Below are 25,864 nucleotides of genomic sequence, written 5' to 3' on the forward strand. Positions count from 1 at the left end.
AAGTATGTTTAGAAATTTTTATTTATTCTAAAATTAGTCCTTGTAAAATAATGTTAAGATACCACAAATGGAGTTGTTAATTGCACTGAAGTTTATAGATATAAAGGTTATAAATGGAAATCATTCAACCTATGAATTTAATGTTAGTTTTAAACTAGTTCTTAGCATGTTTATGCAAAAGTTAGAAATATATTTCTAACAAGTTTGTTAGAGCCTGCTTGCATAGACCTAAAATATTGAGTAATGGAAAAGAATGCTACTATAGCAATATGACTGGATATTAACTTTGCTAATGTCTACGTGAGAAGAGATTACAAGAAGAAAGATAAATAAAGATCTCTTAAATAAAGATCTTAACTTCACATCACTATATCATCACTTTCCATTTTTACATTACTATATCAGGTCCCAAACTTGGAATAAAAGATCAGACTTTATATATATATATATATATATACAATTTTTGGATACCAGGGCCGTTCCTGTACTGTAAGTTGAGGTAATTCTCATTTTATCCAGAGAAGATTAATAAATAATAAGAGAAAGGATAGTGATCAAAAGGATACACATAGGGATATCAACTCAAAAGAGGTGGTATGATGTATCCCAATAAATACAAATATGTACCTCAATTCAAATGCAGTTCAGATGCAAATTATTTTTTTCCCTAACATTGGGATATGCATAAAAACATAAAAATAAATGATAAATTGAAGCATTGTATTATATAGGAAAAGTCTTTATTATAACAAAATCACAAAGTTTTATTAAAATAACATTAAAACATTTATTTATATAATGTCTAATTGTAGGATTCCTAAATTATACAATCTAAATGGAAGTATTTTCATTTATTTTTCTTATCTGTTGTCACTGAATGTTTATTTTCATCTGTTTCAGCTGTTTTATTATTTCCTTTCAATTTATTTATAGCAGATCGAAACCATTTGAAGTGTCCACCAATTCCTTTTTCATTATCTACTTTCATCATATGCAACCTAAATATAAACAGATTATAAAATATCTCTTCTCAAATAATGGATTATAAAACAAAAATAGAATGTACTCAAACAAAACGCATTAATTAAAATCTAGTGATTCTAATTAACACTAGATTAACACTATTGAGGAAAGAGCTATTATGCGGCATATCCAAATAAGCAACTCCAGATATGTTCATTTCAGTGAAGAACAGCCCAATGAACTTACCATAAGGATAAAAAAAATTAACTTTGGAGTCCCTTTTGCAGTGTAAGTTTTCAAAGGAATTTTCTGACTACAGACACAGACATTATGTATGTTACTTTAACACAATATGAACAAGAGAGTGTCATTTTCATGCTGCAGTATTTTGATTATGGTTAGCTATTATGGTTAGTTATTTTTTATAATCTGTAAGCTTAATGCTTATATGAACGCATATAAGCATTACTTTAAAATAATCCATATTGGCGTTCGTGGCTGGGCATTTTACAAAGACTTCCTTGACAATTTATTTATAATACATTTAACATTTTCTTCCCTTTACTCAGGTATTCAGTCACTTCAAACTAATTATGCTATTGTCACTTTAAGGATCACAGTTACACTTACTACCGAACACACATTGCACTGTAACTACAGATCCATATTTAACAAAATGCAGAAGGCTTTCTGTTCAGGAGTCATCATCTTTGCTAAAGGGGCTGTCAAGCAAAAAGATGAGGAATCAATCTGCAGGCTGATTTGGAAGTTGAGAGCTCCAGCGTTCTAGTAAAGCCAGCTATTTTTACACGGACTTGAATAGGATACCGGTGTTCTTTGGTGGTTGGGTTTCAATACCACACATCTCAGGTATGGTCGAACTGAGAATGTACAAAACTACACTTCATTCACACTCATACATATCATCCTCATTCATCCTCTGAAGTATTATCTAAACAGTAGTTACCGGAGGCTAAACAGGAAAAAAAAGAAAAAGAAATCTGCAGGCAAAAAATTGCCATGTTTGCTCTTTCTGTTTCTTCTAGCATTAAATGAACACTATGCACCTCACCTCATCCAAGAGATATAACAAATTAAAACCCCTGTATTTCTGTTTTGTATATTAAGTAAAAGCATTAAATTTTGCTAGTCATTAATACAATACCACATAATACTTGTCATAAAATAAAAAGCTTTTCGTTAAAAATTTTCCATTCTGACAGGTCTCAACTTTAAAAGGGAGATTGCTTCAAATAAACAAGATTACGAAAGAATTAAAATTGATCAGTTTGTTAACAGAAATTGCCTAATAAAATTAACTTAAAATGTTACAAAAAAAATTTACGCAGTTAAATTAAATTATTTAATTTAACATTAATCTCATGGGTAAATGATTCCTGATTATTGCACCTTAATATTTTATTAGGGTTGTTAAACCTTGTCTAATTAACATTAAATATAAAAGTCATATATTAATAAAAAATGATATTTAAAATAAATACAAAATGTATTATTTTGTATTTATTTTAAAATAGTGGTATTTAAAGTGGTAGTGAATTGTTAGATTGTTACTGTACTAATCAAAATATAATATTTTGATTAAGAAATTATCAATCATTAACTAAATATAATTGTTTGTTTTAGTCTGTAGTTAATAGAAAAAGTGACTTACTTCTTGGTGGTTATATTATGTATAGGTCCAAATGCAAGTGCCACAACAGTGCAAGCCAGACATATTACATTGTATGGCATACTGAAGTCAGGTGTAGGGAGATTAATTATTAAAGACTCTGTTCGCAACTGTATGAAGTAACCTGGTCTTGATGCATTAAAACTGTAAAATATACATCACTATTTTAATTATAATCTACCATAATATAAAATCCACTAATAAACAAATAACTGGAAAATATTTGTTTATTTATACAAGGAAAAAAGATAAATATTAATAAAAAAAGTATTTGCCAACATAATTTGACTTTAAGCAACTTGGCTGATGTAGGATAAAATATATGTTTTATGCTAATTATGGTTTAATGAACTATTTCCTAATGTCTCCAATTAACAAAATCAAATTATGTAATTCTGCAGCAAGTAACTGAAACTGACTCATTTTATCTTTTACTGTTTAGATGGTAGTCTCATTGAAGAATCTGTCTAAATTGAATTTCCTCTAATAGGTATCACAATATGTGATTAATAACTGCTTTATAATTAATATAATTTGATTTTTAAGCTTTGCATATTTTTTTTATAAGTATTTTATGCTTATTTTCATGCAAAAATGGAACACATTACTATAGTTGAGCTAAATTTAAATCTTTTGTATGCAGTGCGATTTGATCCTTTTATAAAGAATCAAATTATCTTATTATCTTTTACAAAGATAGCGAGTACAGAACTTAATGACTTTCAGATTTTTTGGGCATCTTGTTGGTGAAGAAATTAAATTTTTTTAAACAAAAAATTGTTCTGCTTTCATAAAAAGAGATCTAATAGCAAATACTTTTGCTATCTACTTACTTGAAACTTTCACAGTAAATTCTCCGTATGATTTCTCAATCAAAGCTCTAGTTAACTTTTTCACAGTAAAAACTTATTCTATTTAGTCAACTTTTTTGTCCTTGTAGTATTGTTTATTTTATTAGATTAGTTTTTTCATTGGCATTTCTGATTTTTAGGTCAGGAAATATTGTTTTTTCATTGAAGCTATTTGCTGTTAGGTCTTGACCATTTAACCTTAAAATTCTAAGAAGCAGCACAAAAAAATAGTGTATATTCAGATAAAGACATGATTCATCTATTAGTACACATGGCTATGAAATAGTTAATTTATTTTCATGGACTATTTAAAGAAACTAAATATCTTTATATAGGCAAACACTTACAGGTATAACTGTTTACTTCTTTTTTTCCATTATTACCAGTATTATATGAGCAGGAATATACGTAATGGCAAGCAAAGTTAGCAAACAATTAAACTGAATAATTTTATGTGCCAGCCAATTACATCTTATGATGTAACGTAAAAAAAAGGAATCCATTTTAAAATGGTGTGAGATACATATACTAAAAACAATAAAAAGTAAATTGTAACGCATGCAAATGACCAGTATCATCCTTGTTTCATTTTAAAGAAAATATTTATATCATCATCAATTCTTAAAAGAAAATAAATCTGACAACTGATTGTGTAGATAAAAAGGTGAGGATAATACACTATTATACAATAATACAGACATGCGAATCTGAGTTTTGCACAATATACACTTTATTTCATGTGGTATTTTCTGCAATAATCACTAATCAGCCACTAAATATGGTTGGTTAGTAATCCTACCTGTATGCAATAACCCTTCCAATGGAAAATACATAAAATGATTACTTTGACAGTTTGCACTTTATTTACATCTTTTTTTCCTTTTTATTCAGCAAACTGCTTCGTCAGATGTTTCAGGTACTGCTAAAGTATCAAATTTGAAGGGTTATGTAGTCTTTGCACAGGACCAGTGTAAAATGTCTTCAATTACATGTGTTTTAAATCAAATACAAAAATCAACGAAGAAAATTAAATCTTCAGTTTTTTATTCTTCAATTTGCAGAGCAAACTGTTGAAACTGAATACAAATTTGACATAGCAGAAAATATTTGTCATTAATTTTGTATTTAATTGGGCTTTTTCTATTCCACTCCCCATTCATAAGGATGAATTTATAAGTTCCGTCTTCTGTAAGTTCAGTCTTCTGAAGTCACGTCACTTCTTTAAGTCAGAGGAGATAGGTCAGTGTTCTACAGTGGATAGTATTGTTTCCTGCTAGTGTAATTTCAAAGGAAAGCATGCTCAACATCCACTGACATGTTAGAGAATGATTCTGTATGAAAGTGCTTGGACACTTAGATGTATGGTAAAGATTTCTCGATACTGATGGTCATTTCTAGTTTTAAAAAGTCAATAAGAATATGTAAGTAATACTTCTGTGAAGCTTTGCTTGTCGTTAAGTCATGATTGATCAAATATGGGTAGGCTATTAGTAAACATTTAACACCAACAAGAAAACTTGTACAAGGCCAGACCTGTGTTTGATACAAGAATCATATTTTCCCACCACTAGTCCAGAGGATATTAGTATTTTGACAACAGATTTGACACTGATGTTCCTTTTTGAACATTCCTCATAATTAACTTTTGAAAGTATTTCTTAGCTTTAAACATCACCTTGGTCAGTTATGAATCACAGTTAAAGTTTTGATTAGGAAACAAACCTGAGTACTGAACTTTATATGACATCAACATAACCCAAAGCTCGCTTCACTTGCTAACTTTGTCAATTATCCTTAAATATTAAATTGGCTGATTTAAAATATAAACAAGAGGAATACTGGTACAAATTCAATACTTAACCTTTGCTGCTATAAAAATATGTCATTTTTAATTTTAAAACCTTTCTTAGTCAAAGACTAATCAGCACAGTGAATGTAACAACATATACCAAGATTATTGACTTTTCAATGCGTGTGTCATCTTTCCCAACTTTTTTTTTCATTTAATAACATTTGTACGGTAAAATATTTATTGCATGATGTGATTTATTGTTAAGTTTCTATAACTTTTTAGAAAAGTCTTTTTTTTAGCCAATTGGAACATTTTTTAAGCTTTTAACTGTAGAAAATAACGATCAGTGAACTAAATTTTATACTAAGAAGTGGTTTTCAAGAAATGGTAGCTGCATTAAATGTGTTAGTCAACTATTAAATTATCAATTAACTGATAATTATTTTAATATATTGTTTTCAATGCAATACAACTTTTCTTTAATTATTCACATATTTATTTTTATTTGATGATATCAGTTACCTTTTTTTACTAATTAAAGAGCTTCATAAGAGAAAAACAAAGATAAAAATATGTATTACATTAAATGTCAATAAACATACCTTGAAGAAAATAGAGATCCATCTTGGGGTAATCCAGTATAATTTCTAGCTACTGGTAACATGGCAGTGACAATAGCAGACCCGACATAAAAACCATGATTTGCATCGGGTGGGTATTCTTGCCATTTTAAAAACATATAATCAAATTCAATTGAAATCTCAGTTACAGAACGTTGTTGAAGTTCAACAACAACTTCAAGGTAATATGGTCGGATTCTTTCCTTTCCAGGCACAAATTTTTTCACCACTGCAATTAGAAAATTCTTATTTATTTGCTTTACCTACAACTAATTCAATTTAAAAAAAAATCAGAAAATTAATTTTAAAAATCATTAGTGGATGTAGCTGGAGAAATTGCAATAAAATGAAAGAAGTGCAAAAAAAGTACTTAATAATTAACATCTCCATATACTCACTGCAATTGATAATAATCAAAATAAAATTTCCACACAATAATGAATAAACATAAACTCTAAACATACATAATGTAGGCCCAGTATAAGAGTTATCCAAAAATCTTGCTTGAAACAACAGTTAATCCAAAATGTCATTGTGATATGAATAAAAGTACAGGATGACCTAACACCACTAAGTGCTTTGTCTTGGTGTTATCAAATTTTAACAAAGCATATAATGAACAGGTCATCATCTATTTAATACCCATCAATTAGAGACAACTTAGACAATTAGATTGAACCACAAGAGTCTGCTGTTTATATCTCTTACAATGAAGGTAGTATAAATAACTTTGATGCTAAAGTTTATGTGTGGGACTACTTAATCGGATCAAGAATTGTTTTTTGAAAAAAAATTTACATTATACATATAAAAAATGGTGTATAACTTGTTCTTTTTGTGAATGGTATAATAAACATTATTTAGCTGTTAAGTTCTCACTAAATACAATATTTGTAAGGAAAATTCAAACTACCTTTTGAAAATTTTGTCAACATATTTTCTTAATACATATAAAGATGACTTGTTAAATACACATTTGAAATAAATACATGAAAAAAATGTTGACCATTCATGCATAATTCTAATTAATACTTTGTGATCATTAAAGTATGAATTACTGCGCTGAACTAAGGGAAATGATCACTTGGCAAGACTGAATAACACCTGAATGTGATGTTCTCTCATTTTCAGCATAAACATTTTCATTTTTTGTGTTTTATCAGTATGCCATTTTTAACATTGGTGTCTTGTGTTTTTATGGTTACTGTCTAAAACTCTGTGACACTTAATAAATTTACAGATAGATAGTCGTTATACTTTAAACAGAGTGATTTTAATGTGAAATTTGTATGCATATGTTCTAAACATCAATATTTAACTCACATGGTTTTATTTCTTTTCCATTACATTTTATCAATAATGTATGGAAGTAAATTGGCATAAACCAAGGTATATTCTCTAAAAATATCACAGTTACTGGATTCCAATGTTGGTTATGAATTTTGGTAACAATTCCACCACGTTCTTGTCCATATCCTAAAACATCATAATATAATTTATTAGATGTATAACAATTAATTACTTAAAAGTTGACTATATTGTATTATTATAGCATATCTCAACTATTCATAAAAATTGTTTAAAATCTTAATAAAGGTAATAAAGGCCTTTTTTTTTAAATATATTGAGTAATTTAGTTAATTACCTAAAATTAACGAAGTTCTACATAATTTTTTTTTTTTAAATTTCAGACTAAGATTATACATATCTCAGACCACAAAATATTATTAATTTTAAATTAGGAACTTCCAAAATGATTTTCTATTAAAGAAAAATGGAGCAAAGAAGGCTTTGCTCTTGCCCAGCTTTCATCAACCCCATAGTTGACCTATCTCTCTCCATTATCTTCTTTCCATTATTTAAAATGTTTGTGATAGAAACAATTTAAGTCATGAAATATAATAATCAACTTCTTTTACAGTAAGTTTTTAAAGAGAAACTGTTTTCTTAAGTTATATCATTAGATCACATGAGGACTTTAAAAACGAATAAAAACTTTTCCCCTATCTTTCATCAAATTTCCTTCCCTGGGATAACAAGAATGTATCCTAAAAATTTGAAAGTAATCAATATGCTGGTTCTCACATGATGCTGTTGCAAACACACAGACAAACTTTAACAAAGATAGTAACTCTATTAAAGGACCATCTATTTGGTATAATAATTGTCACTTTATTTCTGGAAAACTGTTTAGTCTTTAATAATAAGTAATTAACTACACAACAGAACCAATAGTAAACATAAAATAAATGTTAAATGCCCACAGATGATCAAATAGTTAAATGCAGGTTTATTGATGTGTCAGAACAGATGTTGAAACTTAAATAGTACTTTAGATATGCAACAAAAATTTCACAATTATTAAAATAATAGGAGATAGTTATTTTTAGCAATATCTAAGATTAATATTGATAACAGGAACACACTGTTTAAAAAGTTTACAATATCCAAATTTTAGCTCATTTTTACAAAACAATTTTAAAAATATGATACAAATATACCAGCACTTCTTTTAAAGAAATTCCACATTGTTTAATTAAAAATAAGATGTTAGCTTTAATTATTATCAACTTATTAAGAATAGTTATTATTATTACCTTTAATAATTCATGGGAATTGGCTTATTAAACAATGCTTTGACTTTAGAATTTTACCTTTTTGAATTAGATTTTTACCTTATTCACATTTCAAGGATACTAATCATCCCTGAGACATTCAATGTATTTTGAAACCATTATAGTATATACAATCCAATTTTCCATCTTATCTAGTATTCTGTAATTGATTACATTTTAATATTCTGGGTAAATGTTTCCTTTATAAGCTTAAATTTTATGAATAATACTACTTAAGACAAAATAAAATAGACATTCTACACAAATTATATTAGACTTAAAAGAAAATTAACCCTACTAAAAGCTGTATAAAAAATTTACCAATGTATTTGAAAGTAGTTTTTTTATATTTTCAATACTAAAACGTTTTCAAAACATACATATATTTACAATAAGGAGGAAAAAATCAGTATTTTCAATAACCTGTTAATGAAAAATGTTAATTTTACAATAATTAATTACCAAATACTTACCCACAATATATCTGTTAGCAAATATTACAGGTGGAACATTCAAATTGTAAATACGTGTCTTGTCATATGATGCAGCAATATTAAATATTTTCTCACCGATCTCTTTAATGTCATAAACAGCAAACTGACTAGTATGACCACCACGGGAACTTAAAATTTTTTTTTCAGGTATCGGTGATAGATGAAAAACAGAACCTGTCTGGGAAAATAAACTATATGTCAAAATTGAGATTCCTTTAATAGGAATATAAAAAAAAAATTCAGTGATGTAAAAAACATATCTAAAATGAGTAATTATAAAATATCCGACTTTGTTATAAAAAAATATATATTTTCTAAAATAAAATAAGGTTAGAAAATTTTATGGAACTAATTTATTTCAGTTTAGATGAACATTCATTATTATGAGAAACTTTGTCCAGTTAAAAACAGAAACATTGGGAGTCACATTTCAACTCTTTGAGCAATATGATGTATCCATAAGTCACAAGTTGAACGCTTTCCTATCTTATTTTACACTTCCTACATCTACAATAAATTTAAGTTAAATATGAATAGAATATGAGTTTAAATAAGAACATGAATTATTAAGAATTTTATGATTTCAACACCATATGCCAAAGTCTGGTCCATGAAGCATATGACCCAAGACTGGGCAAGGTTTCTGCAGTTGACTGCTCATCAACTTTGTAGTTCTGCATTTTGAAATAAGTGACTGTAGCAAACTGAATGCAACAAGGTAGACTTGGCTGGTCTGAACTGCAGCTTTTGTAAATCCCAAATCTCTGACAAAAATTCCATTGCTCTAACCATAGTCCCATTAGAATGCAAGTAAGACTGAATGACCTGGAGGCGTGACTAATATGGCAATTTAACTAGGAGTACAGCATGATTTTTAAACCTTTCATATGGAAAAGTAAGTACTTAACCACCGGGTTATCCTGATACAGTTTTAAAAATACCCAAAGCTACAAGCAAAAGATATTTCTTTGACATTTATTTAATCTATGCATTTATTTGCAACTTATTACAACTGACATAATACGAAAACAAGGATTCAATTAGTATAATTTTAGTTAAAATGATTTCATCATCTTGTATTCATCTCTAACTTCCTTTTAAAAATACATACACTAATACATATTTTGTAAAAGACTTGACAGATTACCTCAAGTCAACCTTATTTATTTGAGCAGAAATATTTTGTTACAATAATACACTTTTCAGATTTATAAATAAAAAATTCTACAAATTTTAATATACATTTCTCTATTTACTGCTGTTTTACAGGCAAGTTAATTTTAAAACAAAAGAAAGTGTTATTTCCTTGCTAACAATAACAAAGGAAAATAAGTATGTTAATTATTTGAAATTACTCACTTACAGAGTAATATCTTATTTTCAGATTTCATAATTTTAATCAGTCTACATGCAATGAAATATACATTTAAAGTTTGTATTGTCATTCAGGTATGAGTGTATTTGAAAAAAAAAATCATGTTGCACATTATAATTATTTTAAAATGTTCATGTAATGTACAAATGTTATTCTTTGACTACAATATTATGTGTAATATTGTAGATGCGAGATACTATATTCATTTTTAACAAAAATCTATAAGGTTTTTCTTTAAAATAGTTTTGCTTATTCTGTAAATAAGTTATAGAATAGCTATAGTTGATAAAGTTTCAACAATTGTTTGTAATTCTTGTATTAAATAAACAAGCAGGTGATTATGTAGAATTCTCAAAAGCACCCACTTAACCTAATTTGCAAGAAAATTTACATAAATCTGAATATTAGCAACACATTTAGTCAAAACAAATTTTAATTTATAAATTATTTTGTACATTACACATCAAAGCTTCACAAAACAAACCTGGTTTAAAGTAACATCAACGTATATGGAGCTGGTCTTTGCTAAAGGACAAGGACCTGCTATACCAATACCAAACAATTTTCTTACAGACCAGTCATGAGTAGCACCTTCCAATATTACCAAATCATAGACAAGTGACACAGTCTGTTTCAATTCAATACTTGTTTGTGAACAATCGGTATTTGGCTGAAAAAGAATTATAAAAAAATTGTTAGTTTTGTACCTTTTGCTTTTCTTTGAGTAAAAGTACTGTTTTTATAAGAAATAAAGAAGCAACACATAATTTCATTACAAGGGGTAAATTAAACAGTTCCTAGAATTTTTATTTTCAATATTTTATAAATTTTCAAAACATTGCAAAACCTGTTTTGGCAAACCTACTTCAGTTGCTTTATTGCATATGTGATCTTCATCAGTGTCTGTTCACTTTCCTTTCAGGGACAAATTCAAACCAGGAACAAGTAAAATTAGCTTAAGACAAATAGAAGAGATCGATAGATGTTTCAGACATTACAACCTTAATGAAGACAATTTCATTCATGCTGCTAACGTCCAGAAAGTATTTTTGGAACTTTTTAAAATAATTCAGGTTGCATAAGTAACCAACTAGCCCAACATATTTAAACCCATTTAATGTTTTAGTTTAAAAGGAATCTTGAAGCAGTACTACCCAGTATTATTACATATGGGTAGATATTGAACAAAAAAAAAAATGTAAAAAAGGATAATTGTAGAAAAAGGAATAGAAATGGGTAGAACTAAATTATTAGTTATCATTATAAAAGATTAGAAAGACTGAAAATAACACATGTACATTTTGATAAACATTTTATTATAAAATATTAATCAGTATTCTACGCTACTAAGATAAGTAAAATTGTTAAATGCATTCTTGTAAAAATTAATTTCTGGATTATTGTATACTGGCAACCACAATACATTCTCAGATCACTCAGGAAATTTTCTATTTTTATAACAAACTCTTCCACTGCAACAGATTTCCTTTTACCATTTTAAACAAGTTCAACATTTTCATCAATTAATCAAAACTGCACACAATTTGTTCATAGCCACTTATGGGCATATCATCAATAAAAACAAAATTCTCATGAAATGCCACTGTTATTTATAAACTGAACATTTTGTATAATTTCAATAATTGATATCTTGAACTAGGATGAACTGAAACATATAACATACAGTTGTTGCTAATAGGACTAAAATAATACTGCGACACTGGCATAGTATGAAATCAGGAAATCTACCAAAAATAATCTTCCTGTCATGATTACAATTTTAAACTGGTGCTGACTATATGGAAATTTTTGAAACTACATTTCACAAAGAAATGTAAAGTATCTTACAGCATGTTTCACAAATGAAAGAAAATAAATAAAATAAAATAAAGGAATATCAAGGATAGATAAGTCAGGGTGATCTATCCAGTAAAACTCATCAGTAACCATAACGTAATGCAAACAAATATTAATAAAGAAATTGAATTAATTTAATTTACTCAGTTATTTTTCTGAATACACTTTATTACCATTACCATAATTAAAATGAGGATGTTTGCTCAAATAAATGAAAACAGATAAATCTTGTAAGAAGAAATTTTACTTACTTTACAAATTTCTCTTAAGTGAATACCGAGTGAATGATAATTTGTGTTATGAATATAACCAGCATTTAATAAAGTAGCTAATCCTTTCTGTAAATAAAAAATAAAATGATTCATCAATAATACGGTTTTATATTACTAATTCTTTTTTAAAGAAAAATTACAATTTAGAAAATTCCTTCACAAAAGCAAATTTATTAATAAAATTTTATAGTAGATTAGTTATATTTACTTCAAAGGAAAAGTATAATTTAGGAAGTTCACAAATAATAACAATGCCAAGAATCTGTAGACATCTATACAGACTGGCCTTTTAATTCAGAAAACTCAGGAGTTTTAAATTTGAACTCAGGAGTTCAAATTTTGGTCAGGCTTAGTATTTTTCATAAATTAAAATTACATTCCACTGCATAAACTTCTAAAATATCTATTAAAAAGTTTCACTATGACTAACACAAGCAGTAAAACTGAAAATAAAATTCTTTTTTCTCTTATTTATATGATTAACTTACTTCCATAATTAATTTTAATCTTATAAATAATTTTAATCTACTTATAGTAGCAATCACTTTTAGAACTAACGGTGCAAAAACTTACCTCCCTTTTCTGCATACTGAATGATGAAATAAAAAAAATTATTGTTAAATCAAAATATTGAAAAATTCGTGTACTAAAAAAAAAATAATTGAATTAGCATATTCATTGCTACACAATTATTTATACTTATTTTTAAAATGCTGAAACTTTATATACATTTTATATTTCAGATCACCTTATAGTACACATATACTCATTTACTGTTATAATAGCTAGAATAAGCCGCCTTTTTGCAAAACTTCATTTGTTCAGAACTTATCAAAAATAAACTTTGATGCCAACTTTGGGCCAACTTGAAATATGCGAACAGTTGGCAATTGGTGTATCATTAATCTCAGGCTTACTCTGAAGTTAACTGAATTTGCCATACTCATGTTTCTTGTAAAAATTCCTTCTTTTAAACAAATTTGTTTAGAAAATAATAACTTACTGAATGATTAAGATATAACATTTCATTTCAATAACCCTCATGTTTTCAGCACTATTTTATAGGTAGCACCAGAGTTGTGGTAAGAGTTTACCTCTTCTTGTAAACTCATATTATTAATCTGATAGTCTTATACTATTTGAGTTCAGTATGAAAGAAAAGGAGACTCTGTTTTGCACAGGTAAACATTGCAATGAATACACCAAAGTTTATTCACTTTCATTCATTTATTTACTTCAACGGTACTCAACTTTTATTTTAATTTCTTTCCTAATAATCCATATTATAAATAAATTACACAAATTGCACAATGTCGCTGCACTTAAAATGTTTACATTACTTATTTACATATCTAATGTAAACTTTTAAAATTTTACTTAGGCTATAAATAACATATACATCTAAATCAATATTATTGAGACTTTAATTTAGTACTCCTACGTGAATACACACGATATATATTTCAAAATATACATGTAATATTTATAGGGAAAGTAAAAACTTCACAGGGAAAAAAACATCAAACAAGAATATATCCACAAATATTAGCAATATCATTAATCATACAAATGTTTTTGCCATAATCGTTCAAATTTTTAAAACTAAATTTGAAAATAGAAAGCTCAGGAAAAATCTCATGGACACCAGATGACTTTCTTGTACACCTATTATATTACATATACACATTTTTTTAAATGAAAAGAACATAAAATTTTATTTCATTAATAACTTTTGATATTTTTTCATATCTTTATTTATTGTTATTATTGAATTATTGTTTATCATAAATTACTTTTAAATTCAGAGGTTAATAATTATTAATACATTAATATATTTAAATTAAAAAGAGGAGATGAAGTCAGATTCAAACTGATGTGCTTTCCTCTTGTAAGATCCAAATATTTCATTAATTAAAATTTTATTTGGCTATAACTCTGGAACCAATGAAAATATGTACCCCTTATGATATATCATTGAAAAGTTCTCAATGAGGGCTTATTACTGTAGTTAAGAAAAAGTCCAAAATCCAAATTTTTATTTTGGGCTTTTTTGGTCCAGTTGATAGCAGATCAAAAGGAGAGGTGCACAATTAGATGTTTTAACAGTCCTAAATCCTAAATCCAAAATCCAAAATTTCAACATCATACTGTTAATCATTTTTGAGTTATGTGAAATAAATACATATATACAGATGTCATGCCAAAACTAGTCAAAATAGATTAAGGGATGGTCAAAATGTAATTTTGGTTGAAATCTGAAAACCAAAATTTTTGCGATCACAATGCTTCCTTTACGTCGTACAAGGAAGTAAAAAGTACATAGTACAGTAGTGTAGCATGACAGTTGAAATGGTTTTGAATCTATACTGGACAACAAAGCAATAAGAACTCACTGGTCCTCCAACAGGTTCAATGTAATAAAATACTTAAACCACTGAAGCAAAAACAATATTGATATCAATACAGATATAATTTTACAAAGAAATGTGGTAAGTCACTAAATAAACTGCATAAATTTCTCAATAAAAATTAATTGGATAGTAAATGGAAATTGATAATGAAAAGAGAGTGGCCAATTAAAGATATAAGATTTAATTTTTAAAAACAAATTATCACATTTGAAGACTGAAGCAAAGCACTAAACATAATTATTCATAAACTATCAACAAAAACAGCCATGGTTATCAACTGGCAAAAAAGTAGGCTTACAATATTTGGGCATGATCTTTCTGGAGCAATGACACACTATAAATAGTACAATAATTTGTAAGATTGGTTTTACACATACAGAATATGTAAAATCTTAATAATAATTCACCTGAACAGCAGTCACTTACAAATAAATATAAATCTTATATGTTATCCTATTAAAAAATCTACCTTTGAATCACAAGGCAATAATTTTTTCCACGGGGTTAAATTTTCAGTGCATACAACTTCTCTTGGTAGAGCAGCATAACGTAAATGTGATGAATTCAATGGATTCTGAAGATCATCAACACCTGTCAGCCGAAAACTAATCTCAGGGCTAATACTATTTGATGCATCAATGAAATTCAGTGAAGCACATAACAGCCCTGATAATGCTGCTGTCAGTTCTTTCCAATTTTTATTTATACTGCAACAATTCAAACAAGACTAATATTAATTTTTGTGTACAAGCAATAAAATTGTTAAAAGTAAAGCTCATCATAAGAAAAAAATAACAAAAGAGAATCATTTCTTTGAAAATCGTAAAGTAGAACAAAAAATGACTTACTCTGCTGTTCCTTTTTTAAACCAAGCCCACACTTCAGCACCAGGAGGCGCATCAGTGACAGGATAACCCCACGACTCATGCCTCCACAATCCTTCAGTTAAACTAATATGAAGTTCTTGTAAATTAAATCTACCAACAACTTCGCCCAGTGAACGCGGGAAGAGATGGCAGTGGTCAACTGGAATAAATGATGATTTGATTAATTCATTTCATTTTTTAAATATTGTTTTGTTACTAACTAAATTTGAGGTTATATTACCTCACAAATTATTTGACTGAAAAACATAAAAGTGTTACTATCAATGAAAACTATAAATTACACTTACAGTTATTTACACTAAAATTGGAGTCCCATAACGTAGTAAACTGGAAATAAGAATAAACATGATCACTTGGGAGTGGTTTAAGGAGAAGTTCTTCATAAAAACTATCTTCCTGAATGACACAAAAAACGATTTTTACACAAATAGCTAAAATTAGAGACAGATAATAGCATAGTTTCATTATTCTACCTAAACATAAAAATATTTTATTAGAAAAAGTCCCATTTGAGTTGCTCAAACTCAACCTCAACAAACCGCATAAATACACAAATTGCTTGAGATAAAGTACCAACTAAGAAAAACGAAATCTAAAACGTGAAAATAAACTATTTATTCTTTTTTAAATTAAATGAACTAAATATACTATTTTCTTCAGAAACCAGACGTTATGGAAAAATTTTTTTGAAGTAAAATTAAACAATATTTATTAAAAATGCTTTTTATTTAGTGTATCAAATCTTTTACATATTTCTTACAAAGAAAACGTGCTGCTTGAAGATGTCCTTAATATGGCATTATTGCAAGTCATTTCCTTTTTGTAATAGTATTTTGCACCGCTAATAGTTTACCAGCCGCAATGTTGGTGATACTGCTAGGACCGCATGAGGTTGTAAGAAAATTAAGGTTATAGAAATTTTTACCGTAATTGTAAGTATGTTTCTAGCAGTATTATAGATAGTATTCATATTATAGATACTCACGAATAACGCTTGTTATTCTATTGTTGCAATAAATTTCTTTGTAGAATATATGTGATGGATTGTTCAGTTTTTATTTTTATTAATCGGCATTTCTTCTCCAACCACAATGAAATAAGTAAATTATTTGTTTAACGTAGGTCTTCTCACGATTTTTGGTTATATTAATAAAGTTCGCCAAAACGTTTTATTAATTAGTTATTGCACTAATATGGGAGATATATGTTGTAGAATATTACTGTCAAGATTATTGTTAGACTAGCTGTTTTACCGGTTTAAGCTGCAAGATTGTGTTTACTTGCATCATTCCTACGCGCTACCACAGTTTTACGTATTTTTGCACACAGTTGTGGCTTGTGAACATCGAGGATTGCTGTTACCTTTGCTCATTTTACTTTTAAACAGTATATCGTCAAAATGTATATATTTATCTCCTGAAAATAAATTGTAATAATATAATAATATTAGCAAATAACTATTAATTTGCTAACAGTTAATATAGTTTCTTAAGTCAGTAGAATCTATATTCTCAATATTTCCCAGTTATTGCTTTTGCAACCATTTTGGTACATTGGGGAATCATGTTTTGTGGAATTTATATTACAAGCTCAGTTTCAGGAATGTTAAATATTTTTCCCGTGGTAAAAATGTGTACAAAAAAATATTTGAGTGAGTGTTCCTATTTAATATTACATCCATTCCCTTAGCCATTAATTCTTAATTTTTTTATTTATTGTTAAAACAAATAAATTTTTATTGGTCATATGAAGTTGGAACACAGCATTATTAATAAGCTTGAAATAAATCTATCTTTGATATAACTCTAGGTTTAGATATTACTTTTGATGCTGATTTTATTCATTGTAATGCTATGCAGCCAAGTACTTATTCCAGAAAACAATAAGTTAATATTCAAACCACTTGCATTTTTTAGATGAATGTTTATATATTGGTACTTAACAATTTTGTTGTAAAACTAATCTTACATTCTGCACTTAGAGCTTACAAACTACTACTCCTCCAGACTAAGTTGTTAGAAAACATATGCAAGTTTACTGTACATCATTAACTGATGTATATAAAAGTAAGCACCTATTGATGAAGTTTCATCTAGCCGATCAAAGATATTATTGTAGATACAAGTTTGTATTAACCACTGTTTAGAGTCATAATGTTTGAATTTTTCTTCAGTAAAAACCATGCTCAAATGTTAATGTAGTCATAGATATATGAGAAATTGATGTTTTTCTGAATCCAGAGTCTATCCCTCTTTAATATATACCACAAATCTTTTAATCTCCTTTTAATTGTATTGCAGTTAGAAGAAAGAAGACAAAAATATTTAGTTAGGAATTCAGTTCAGTGTTCTAACAAGTATTGATAGCTAAAAAAACTATTGGGCAATTATAAATGTAAATAGATTTCACCTTCTTAACTTAACATTGTTAGGACTATTTGGAATGAGTTTTTAAACATAAGTCTGCCTATCCATAAAGTTTATAAATATATTTAAGAATGTTTATAAATATGTTACCTAAACTTTAATTTTGTTTGATTATTTTACAGTTTAGTAGCACAACTAAAAAGAAAATGGCTGCACAGTTCTTCAACAGATTGGGTCAAATTGGGCTTGGAGTAGCGCTTACTGGTGGGATTGTTAATTCAGCCTTGTATAATGGTATGTATTGTATTTTACGATGAATAATTTTCAACAAATGAACAGTTCATTATTTAATTGAATATTAAGTGTGTGAACACTTTTTGTCTCAGATTTTGATTTAGGATTCAAATTAAGTATCATATTACAGAATCAGGTTCACATCAAAATGGCTGCCAAAAGTAAAATTTTATATTATGCAATAACAGTGAAACTAAAGTTGGTTCAAACACAGTAATATAAGGTTTACGAAAAAGCATGAAATATATAAATATTAATTTTGTAAATGAAACATAAGACCCAAAATGGCAGAATAACTAACTTTTTAATAATTGAAGAAAGATATTCCATAAAACCACCAAAATAAGAGATAAATAAATTATATTAATTTAGCATATGTAGAACCCCAAAAGAGATTTATTGGAACGACAAATTTATTAACAAACTCATTTGCACTACCTGCAGATTTTTAAAAAAGTTTTTAAGTTTTAAATTAGAAAAATGTGTAACTTTGTAATTGTAACAGATACTGAAAAGGAACAAATGTCATATAAGAATGAATTATGATTAACATAATATGTGAGTACTGATTTGATCAGCCACCAAATAATGGTTTTGTGGTTATGTGACCTAAGGGAACTTTAAAACATGTACATAATCCCTTAAAGAGGTACGTAATCTTAATATTTAAAAAAAAAAAATATTTTTTTTTTTTTTTTAAATATTATAATTATATATATATATATATTATATTATTATTATGCTTTTACGGCCAACATGGGACCACTTAAGTCAATTTTAGTTGGATCTTTTCTGAGAAAAGCATGTTATTTTACTCTTCCGAGCTGCCCAGTTCAGATCTTGCTTTCTTTTCTTCATCCGTAAACACCCTCTTCGTTGTATTTTGTCGTTTGTCTGACTTTTGTTTAAATCTAATGCTTTTATCTTTTAGCTTTGTAATTTTTCCAGTTTTATTCTGTAAGTCAGTCAGGGAAATTCCCAATTCTTTCATATCTTCTCTAATTTCTTTGATCCATCCTACTTCTAGCTTTTGGAACCAGAGCTTTTCAATGATATTTCTTGACAGTCTTGTTTCCGGTGTCCTTATGAGATGACCAAAGAAAGAGATTCTTTTTTTCCGCATAGTATCAGTAACAGGCTCTATTTCTCGATACACCACCTCATTTGGCACAATCCACCATTATTTTTTTATTGATACACGTTCTGACAATTCTCCTCTCTATTTTCAGAATTTTTTCAATTCGGTTTTTCTGAGTGATTTTGAAAAGATTCTCGCTTCCGTAGGTGACTTCTGGCTGTACTACAGTTTTATAATGTTTAAGTTTTGTTTTAGCAGAAAGGCATTTTTTGTTATATGTTGACCAAGTTAATTTTTGGGATTTAATCATTTTATTTGGCCTGTTTTGCCATGTCACTTTTTCATTTAAATTATAAGTTATTATTTCCCCTAGATATTTAAATTGTTTTACTATTTTAATTTTCCGATTGTTTACCGTAATGTGCTCTATTACCAGAGGATCTATGGCCATTAGTTCAGTTTTTTCGAAAGAGATATGAAGCCCTATCTTTTGTGCTAGGTTTTGAAGGCTCATGATTTGTGTTTTGGCTTCTTGAATATTATTTGCTAAAAGAGCGAGGTCATCTGCAAATCCTAGGCAATTTAGTGTGATGGAATTTTTCTTAGTACCCATTTTTATATTTTTGGGATTTATTTCATACCATTTTCTCATGACAAATTCGAGGGCGCAGTTAAAAAGGAGTGGTGAGAGGCCGTCTCCTTGCCTCAATCCAGTTTTTATGTAGAAGGGTTGAGAGAGTTCAGCTCTGAATTTCACTCTGGACTGGGTATTGGTTGAAGTTAATTTTATCATGTTTACGAGTTTAGGGTGAAGGCTCAGGTTTCTCAGAATATTCAGCATGGATGGTCGGTGTATACAATCATAGGCCGTTTTAAAGTCGACGAAGGTGATTATTAGTTGTTTTTTCCGTCTTTTATATAAGTCCATCATAAGTTTTAGGGATATTATTTGCTCCGGGCAACCTCTCCATGGCCTAAATCCCCCTTGGTATTCCCCAAGTTCCAGTTCAAGTTGGTCTTTGCATCGGTTGTATATGATTCTCGACAGGATTTTGTATGTGCAATCCAGGAGGGATATGCCTCTGTAGTTTTCCGGATTAGTTTTATCCCCTTTTTTATGTAATGGATGGATGAGGGCTGTGGTCCAGTGTTCTGGAAGTTTTTCTTCGTTCCATATTTTCACGAGGCATAGATGTAGGGAAGTTTTGACTGAATAAACTGATGAGTGTTTCCAGAGTTCTGCGAAAAGCTGGTCTTCTCCGCTTGCTTTGTAGTTTTTTATTTCATTTAAGGCTGCGAGAACTTCTTGAATTGTTGGCGGGTTGATATTTACTGGTGAAGTTTTAACTGGAGTTTCGGTGTCAATCTCAAAAAGCTCTGGGGGGTCGTCACAGTTGAGGGGTCTATTGAAGGTTTCTGCCAAAATTTCAGCATTTTCTTTATTGGTGTGGGCCATATTTCCTTTTTTTCCTCTCAGCATAAGGGTGGGTGGTTCATATCTTTGAAGAGCCTGACCAAAAATTTTATAATAGTCTCAGAAGTTAGTTTTCTTGGAACTTTCTTCTATTTGCTGAATCAAGTTTTTTTGGGCTTGTCGTTTGGTTCCTCTTATAATTTTCTGAGTTATTTTCCTTTGTTTGATGAATTCATGGTTAGATTCTTCAGTTTTCTGGGTTTGGTGGTTGATCCAAGCCCAGTGTCGGTCTTTGACTGCTTTGTCACATTCTTCATTCCACCATTGGTGTTTTTTTCTTGGGTTTATAGGGGCTAGTTCTTCAGCTATTTCTTTCAGTTGGGATGTTAGTGCTTTTAAATTATTAGTTAATTTGATTTTTTTTGTTGTTTCTTCAAAGATGGCATTGTTTATTAATTTATGTGGATCATAAGCTCTTTTGTTTTTAGGTTGGGATTTTTTCTTTTTATGCGGGGTGAATTTTATTTTAACTTTAATTAAGTAATGGTCCGATCCAGTATCTGTTACTCTCAAGACTTTTACATTATAAATCTCCTTGTGATAATTCCGGTCCATGCAAACATGATCGAGTTGCCATTCCCCTTTTTTCCAATCTGGGTGTTTCCAAGTCTTCAATTTGTTTGGTTTTCTCATAAAATAGGTGGATTTTGAGATCATATTATGGTTTCTGCAAAATTCTACGTCTTTGGCCGTTCTTGTTAGTTTTCTTTTGGGCAGGCCATTTTCCGATAATATCACGATATCTTCGTTCTTTACCAAGTTGGGCATTAAAGTCCCCTATTAAAATCTTGGTGGGGGTCTTATTTATGTTGTTTGCAGTTTGGTCAAGAAGTTCCCAGAATTTGTCCATCTCTTCTCTATCTTTTTTAAGATTATTTTTGTCATTGGTGGGAGCATGGACATTTATTATGGTGTAGAATTTATTGGCTGATTTTAGGGTTAAGGTTGAAATCCTGGGGGAGTAAGACTTAAATTCTACGACTGAGTCAATTATTTTAAGATTGATTGCAAATCCTGTTCCGAACTGTGGGCAATTCTTCATCACACGTTTCCCGGGGATTCCTTTGTAAATTCTGTAACCCTGAGATTCAAACGGCTCTCGATCGGTGTTTCTCATTTCTTGAAGTCCTGCGATTAGGATATTTTGTTTGTCCATTATGTCTGTTAGAGTTTTTAGTTTGCCGGGTTGAGTTAGAGAATTAATGTTGTGAGTGGCAATGTAGTTTATTTGCTTGTGTCTTATCCTCAATTTTGAAGTTGTGTTGTTTTTGGATGTTTCCAAATGCTCCAATTCATTGTTATCTTTTAAGCAGCTGCCCACCGGATCCGAGTGCAGCCTTCTCTGGTATTTACCAGACGGTGGATTTTTTCTTAAAAGACCTTCCATATTTGACTTTCAAAGGCAAGTCAGCCATGGGTGGGAATAAATTCCCGAGTTACAACTCTGGATGTGATCCAGAGAGGGGATTCCGATTTAGTTCACCAGTAGAAATCTCCACGTTTCTAACTGGTTATCCAGACGAACCAATGTGGAGGCGCAAACCGATTTTCTTAATTGAGATTTTAAGTATGGAGAAAGTTTAAATCGGTTCCGGAATCATTTCGTCCAATTATATATATATATATATATATTGTTTATTGTATACTACTACATACGAGGGACAATCAGAAAGTAAGTTACACCCTCTCTATGAAACAAGCACTAATTTATAAGACTTTTTTTATCTATATTATATTCACTACATATTTTTATCTATTTTTCAACTTAATCACCAAGTTTTTCTAAACACTTATCATAACTTATGACAAATTTTTTAATTTCACTCTCATTAAAATTTTCTTCCAATTTCCTTCAACCATTTAACAACCACTTCCTTCAGTTCATCATCATTAGTGAAACACTCCCCTCCCAGGTCTTGCTTGAGAGGACCAAACAGGTGGTAGTGGCAGGGTGCTAGGTCAAGACTAAAAGGTGGATAAGACCGCACTTCCCAGTTGAATTTTGCAGTAACTTCTTTGTTACATGAGCTGAATGAGAAGTAGCGTTGTGAAGAAAAATTACCCCATCGCCCAATCTTCCAGGTCTTTGATCTTTAATGGCTTTATACAATTTCTTTAGTCACAGTAAGATTCGGCATTGATTGTTATTCCTCGGGGCATAAATTCACTATAAACAACTGTTGCAGAATCGAAAAAACTGTTAGCATAACCTTTCAAACATGTGGGGATGTTTTTGGCTGCAGTGAATTTTTGTGTCTCCATTCATGTGATGCTTGTTTAGTCTCAGGAATGTAATGAAGCACCCAGCTCTCATCCCCTGTGATGATTTGTTTCAAAAACTTTGGACCAGTCCTGGAATAACATTGAAAAAAAGAAAGATGAGAAACAATACGTAAAAGTTTGTGGTTCTATGTCAACAGATATGGCATCCATCATGCATACATCTTCATCCTTAATCGTGAATAATTGAAAACACACTACCATAACTGATGGTAAGTTCACTTACAATCTCTCATTTTAATGCGCCGATTACTCAAGATTATTTCATTCACGCATTCTGCGTTAGCTGTCGTGTTTACAATTGAAGGACATCCAGCACACAGTTTGTCACGTCACTCAAATTTGTTCTGTTTCTGAACATTTGACACCATTTTGTGATCATGGGGCGTGACATTGTATTCTCACTGTATATCTCATCAATTTGGTGATGAATTTCACAACAATTGTAATCTTTTGCCCACAATTTAGACTACTGAACACACTTCTACGCTGGACGAAACACGCCTTATTGACAACACTACACATGCACTGAATGTTATACAGAATTGCTGCTGAGGAAGCGTGAAGACAACACAACCAGTGCTTCTACCTCAAGACATGAATATATCCCTTTCAGTTGAAGAATATGGCAAGGGTGTAACTTATTTTTTGATCCACCTCTCATATATACATATAAAATCAATATGTTTCATTAAACTAAACAATACTCAAATATATTATACAAGCATGTAATAATCTGACTTAAATAGATGTTAGTGATAATAAGAAATGTATTAACAGTTGAGACAACAGTAATAATGTTTTTTTTTTTTTTTGTGGAGGGAGTGGAAATGCACTTATGCACGGGTTGTTGGGCTCCCGCTTTTGGTATTATCCAATCACTATCAGCACACTACCGACTAAAACCACCCCCCTTTCTACCAGGACTCGACCCGGAACCGTTTAACACATTACTTCCGGTCGAGTCCTCCTACACTAGCCTGACTAGGTGCTACCTAATTTTCAGGACTATCCAGGTCAACCTTTTTGGCCCTGAGAATGTTACAGACGACGTTGTGGGGGCTCAGTGCTTCGAGATCCGCCTCTAGTATCCCTCGATCTGCCACCCACCATGCACATTTGAAAAATAATAATAATAAAAATGATATTGTTTGTTTGGGAAAGTCGTACTAGGCTTTTCATTGATAACTGATTACATTTAAATTTAGAAGAATTTAAAAATAAAAGAACCGTTTTAAGTAATGGTTGGTCATTACAAAATTGTAGCTTCAAGTTTATGGTAAGAAAGACTGATCCTCTTGAATAACGTAGGTAAAGTATTTCACCTCTCACAGCACTGCCACAATACTTCGGACTTCTAAAATATTTTTAGCTAACTTCTTTATTTCTCGTTTCCATAGTCTTCTATTTCTACATATTTTTCCCCTATATTTTACTTAAACTTTCCTTATCATTTTGAATTTCTTATGGCCTTTCAGATTGACAGAATTTTTCATTGTGTACCTTTCCTCCATCATATTTAAAGCCTCCAGCCCAAAAGTTTATCAGCAATTGTAACCACAACGTCAGTTCTTGTATTGTTGTTGCAGTGAGTTTAGTGAGTTACTATGTTCTCGGATAAAGACAAAGCAAAGTGTGTTTTATTGATGGCTGAATTAAAATCCGTAATTCTAGTTCAACGTGTGTTTAGACATGAATTCAGAAGAAATCCACCACACAAAAATAACATAACACGTTGGTTCAAACAATTCGAAGAAACTGGATCAGTTAAGAAACAGAAATCAACCGGCAGACCAAGTGTACCAGACGAAACGGTTGAACTAATTAGACAATCGGCAATTAGAAATCCTGGGAAGTCCATCCCTGTTGAAGCTTCGAATTAGGTATTCCAAAATCAACAGTTCACAAAGTTTTACATAAAAAACTGAAATTACACGCTTATAAAATCCAGATACTGCAGGAATTGAAACCCGATGATGGTGTAAAAAGTTACAGTTTTTCTGTTGAAATGTTGGAGAGAATAAGTGAAAACGAATCATTTTTAGATGATATAATTTTTACAGACTAAGCTACAGTCCATGTGAATGGATGTGTTAAGACACAATTCACAAATATGGGGCTCTGAAAACCCACACGCAATTATTGAGAAACAATGCGATTCGCCTATAGTTTATGTTTGGTATGGTGTAATGAAAATTCATGTAATAGGGCCTTTCTTCTTTTCTGCTGAAAAAACAAGTAATGGAGTTGTTTATCTTGACATGTTAACCAATTATTGCTTTCCTCAACTGGATGAACTCGAAAACATTCATAAACTTCATTTCCAACAAGATGGTGCTCCCCTGCACTTCAATGCATTGGTCACGGACGCTTTGAATGAAAAATTTGGAGATCGATGGATAGGCCGGCAAGGACCCATACTTTGGCCTCCAATGAGTCCAGACCTGACACCTTGCAATTTTTTCTTGTGGGGGTACATCAAAAGTGTTGTTTATACACAAAAAATTTGCGACCTAAACCACTTAAAAAACAGGATTAATGAAGC

The 25,864-nt window shown here is 29.9% G+C and overlaps 2 protein-coding genes across 5 annotated transcripts in view; one reads left to right on the top strand and one right to left on the bottom strand.

Moving 5' to 3' along the window:
- Positions 1 to 718: 718 nt before the first annotated feature.
- PIG-T (phosphatidylinositol glycan anchor biosynthesis class T) lies at positions 719 to 16,398 on the bottom strand. 3 transcript variants are annotated; one of them, XM_075356661.1, is made up of 10 exons: positions 16,115 to 16,395; positions 15,789 to 15,966; positions 15,410 to 15,647; positions 12,509 to 12,595; positions 10,885 to 11,070; positions 9,005 to 9,203; positions 7,240 to 7,392; positions 5,899 to 6,145; positions 2,636 to 2,797; positions 719 to 998 (listed from the first exon to the last, which is right to left on the bottom strand). In XM_075356661.1, exons 1-10 carry the CDS (start codon positions 16,290 to 16,292, stop codon positions 848 to 850), a joined length of 1,779 nt encoding a protein of 592 aa, XP_075212776.1. In that variant the 5' UTR covers positions 16,293 to 16,395; the 3' UTR covers positions 719 to 847. The 3 variants fall into 3 exon arrangements, with proteins under 3 accessions (XP_075212776.1, XP_075212778.1, XP_075212777.1); XM_075356663.1 differs by lacking the exon at positions 2,636 to 2,797 and having other exon boundaries at positions 16,115 to 16,398; XM_075356662.1 differs by lacking the exon at positions 7,240 to 7,392 and having other exon boundaries at positions 16,115 to 16,397.
- A 210-nt stretch (positions 16,399 to 16,608) lies between these two features.
- Phb1 (prohibitin 1) overlaps positions 16,609 to 25,864 on the top strand; it is a 29,925-nt gene continuing 20,669 nt past the window's right edge. The window contains exons 1-2 of one of the 2 annotated variants that reach the window (XM_075356664.1): positions 16,609 to 16,759; positions 18,376 to 18,487. In XM_075356664.1, the coding sequence (XP_075212779.1) occupies positions 18,400 to 18,487 (88 nt within the window). In that variant the 5' untranslated portion in view covers positions 16,609 to 16,759; positions 18,376 to 18,399. Of the gene's footprint in view, positions 16,760 to 16,805; positions 16,928 to 18,375; positions 18,488 to 25,864 lie in introns of those variants that run through there. The other variant, XM_075356665.1, reaches the window with a different exon arrangement.

This window comes from Lycorma delicatula, chromosome 2, assembly GCF_047948215.1.
Source record: "Lycorma delicatula isolate Av1 chromosome 2, ASM4794821v1, whole genome shotgun sequence".
NCBI classification, from domain to species: domain Eukaryota; kingdom Metazoa; phylum Arthropoda; class Insecta; order Hemiptera; family Fulgoridae; genus Lycorma; species Lycorma delicatula.

Bases quoted from the DNA above. Each gene is read 5' to 3' on its own strand.
- PIG-T (XM_075356661.1), bottom strand. From the start codon at position 16,292: ATGAAACTATGCTATTATCTGTCTCTAATTTTAGCTATTTGTGTAAAA. The intron at 11,071-12,508 runs GTAAGTAAAATT...ATTCTTTTTCAG, and splicing joins ACTTAAGAGAAATTTGTAAA to CCAAATACCGATTGTTCACA. The intron at 6,146-7,239 runs GTGAGTTAAATA...TTCTAATTGCAG, and splicing joins TGGAAAAGAAATAAAACCAT to TGGTGAAAAAATTTGTGCCT.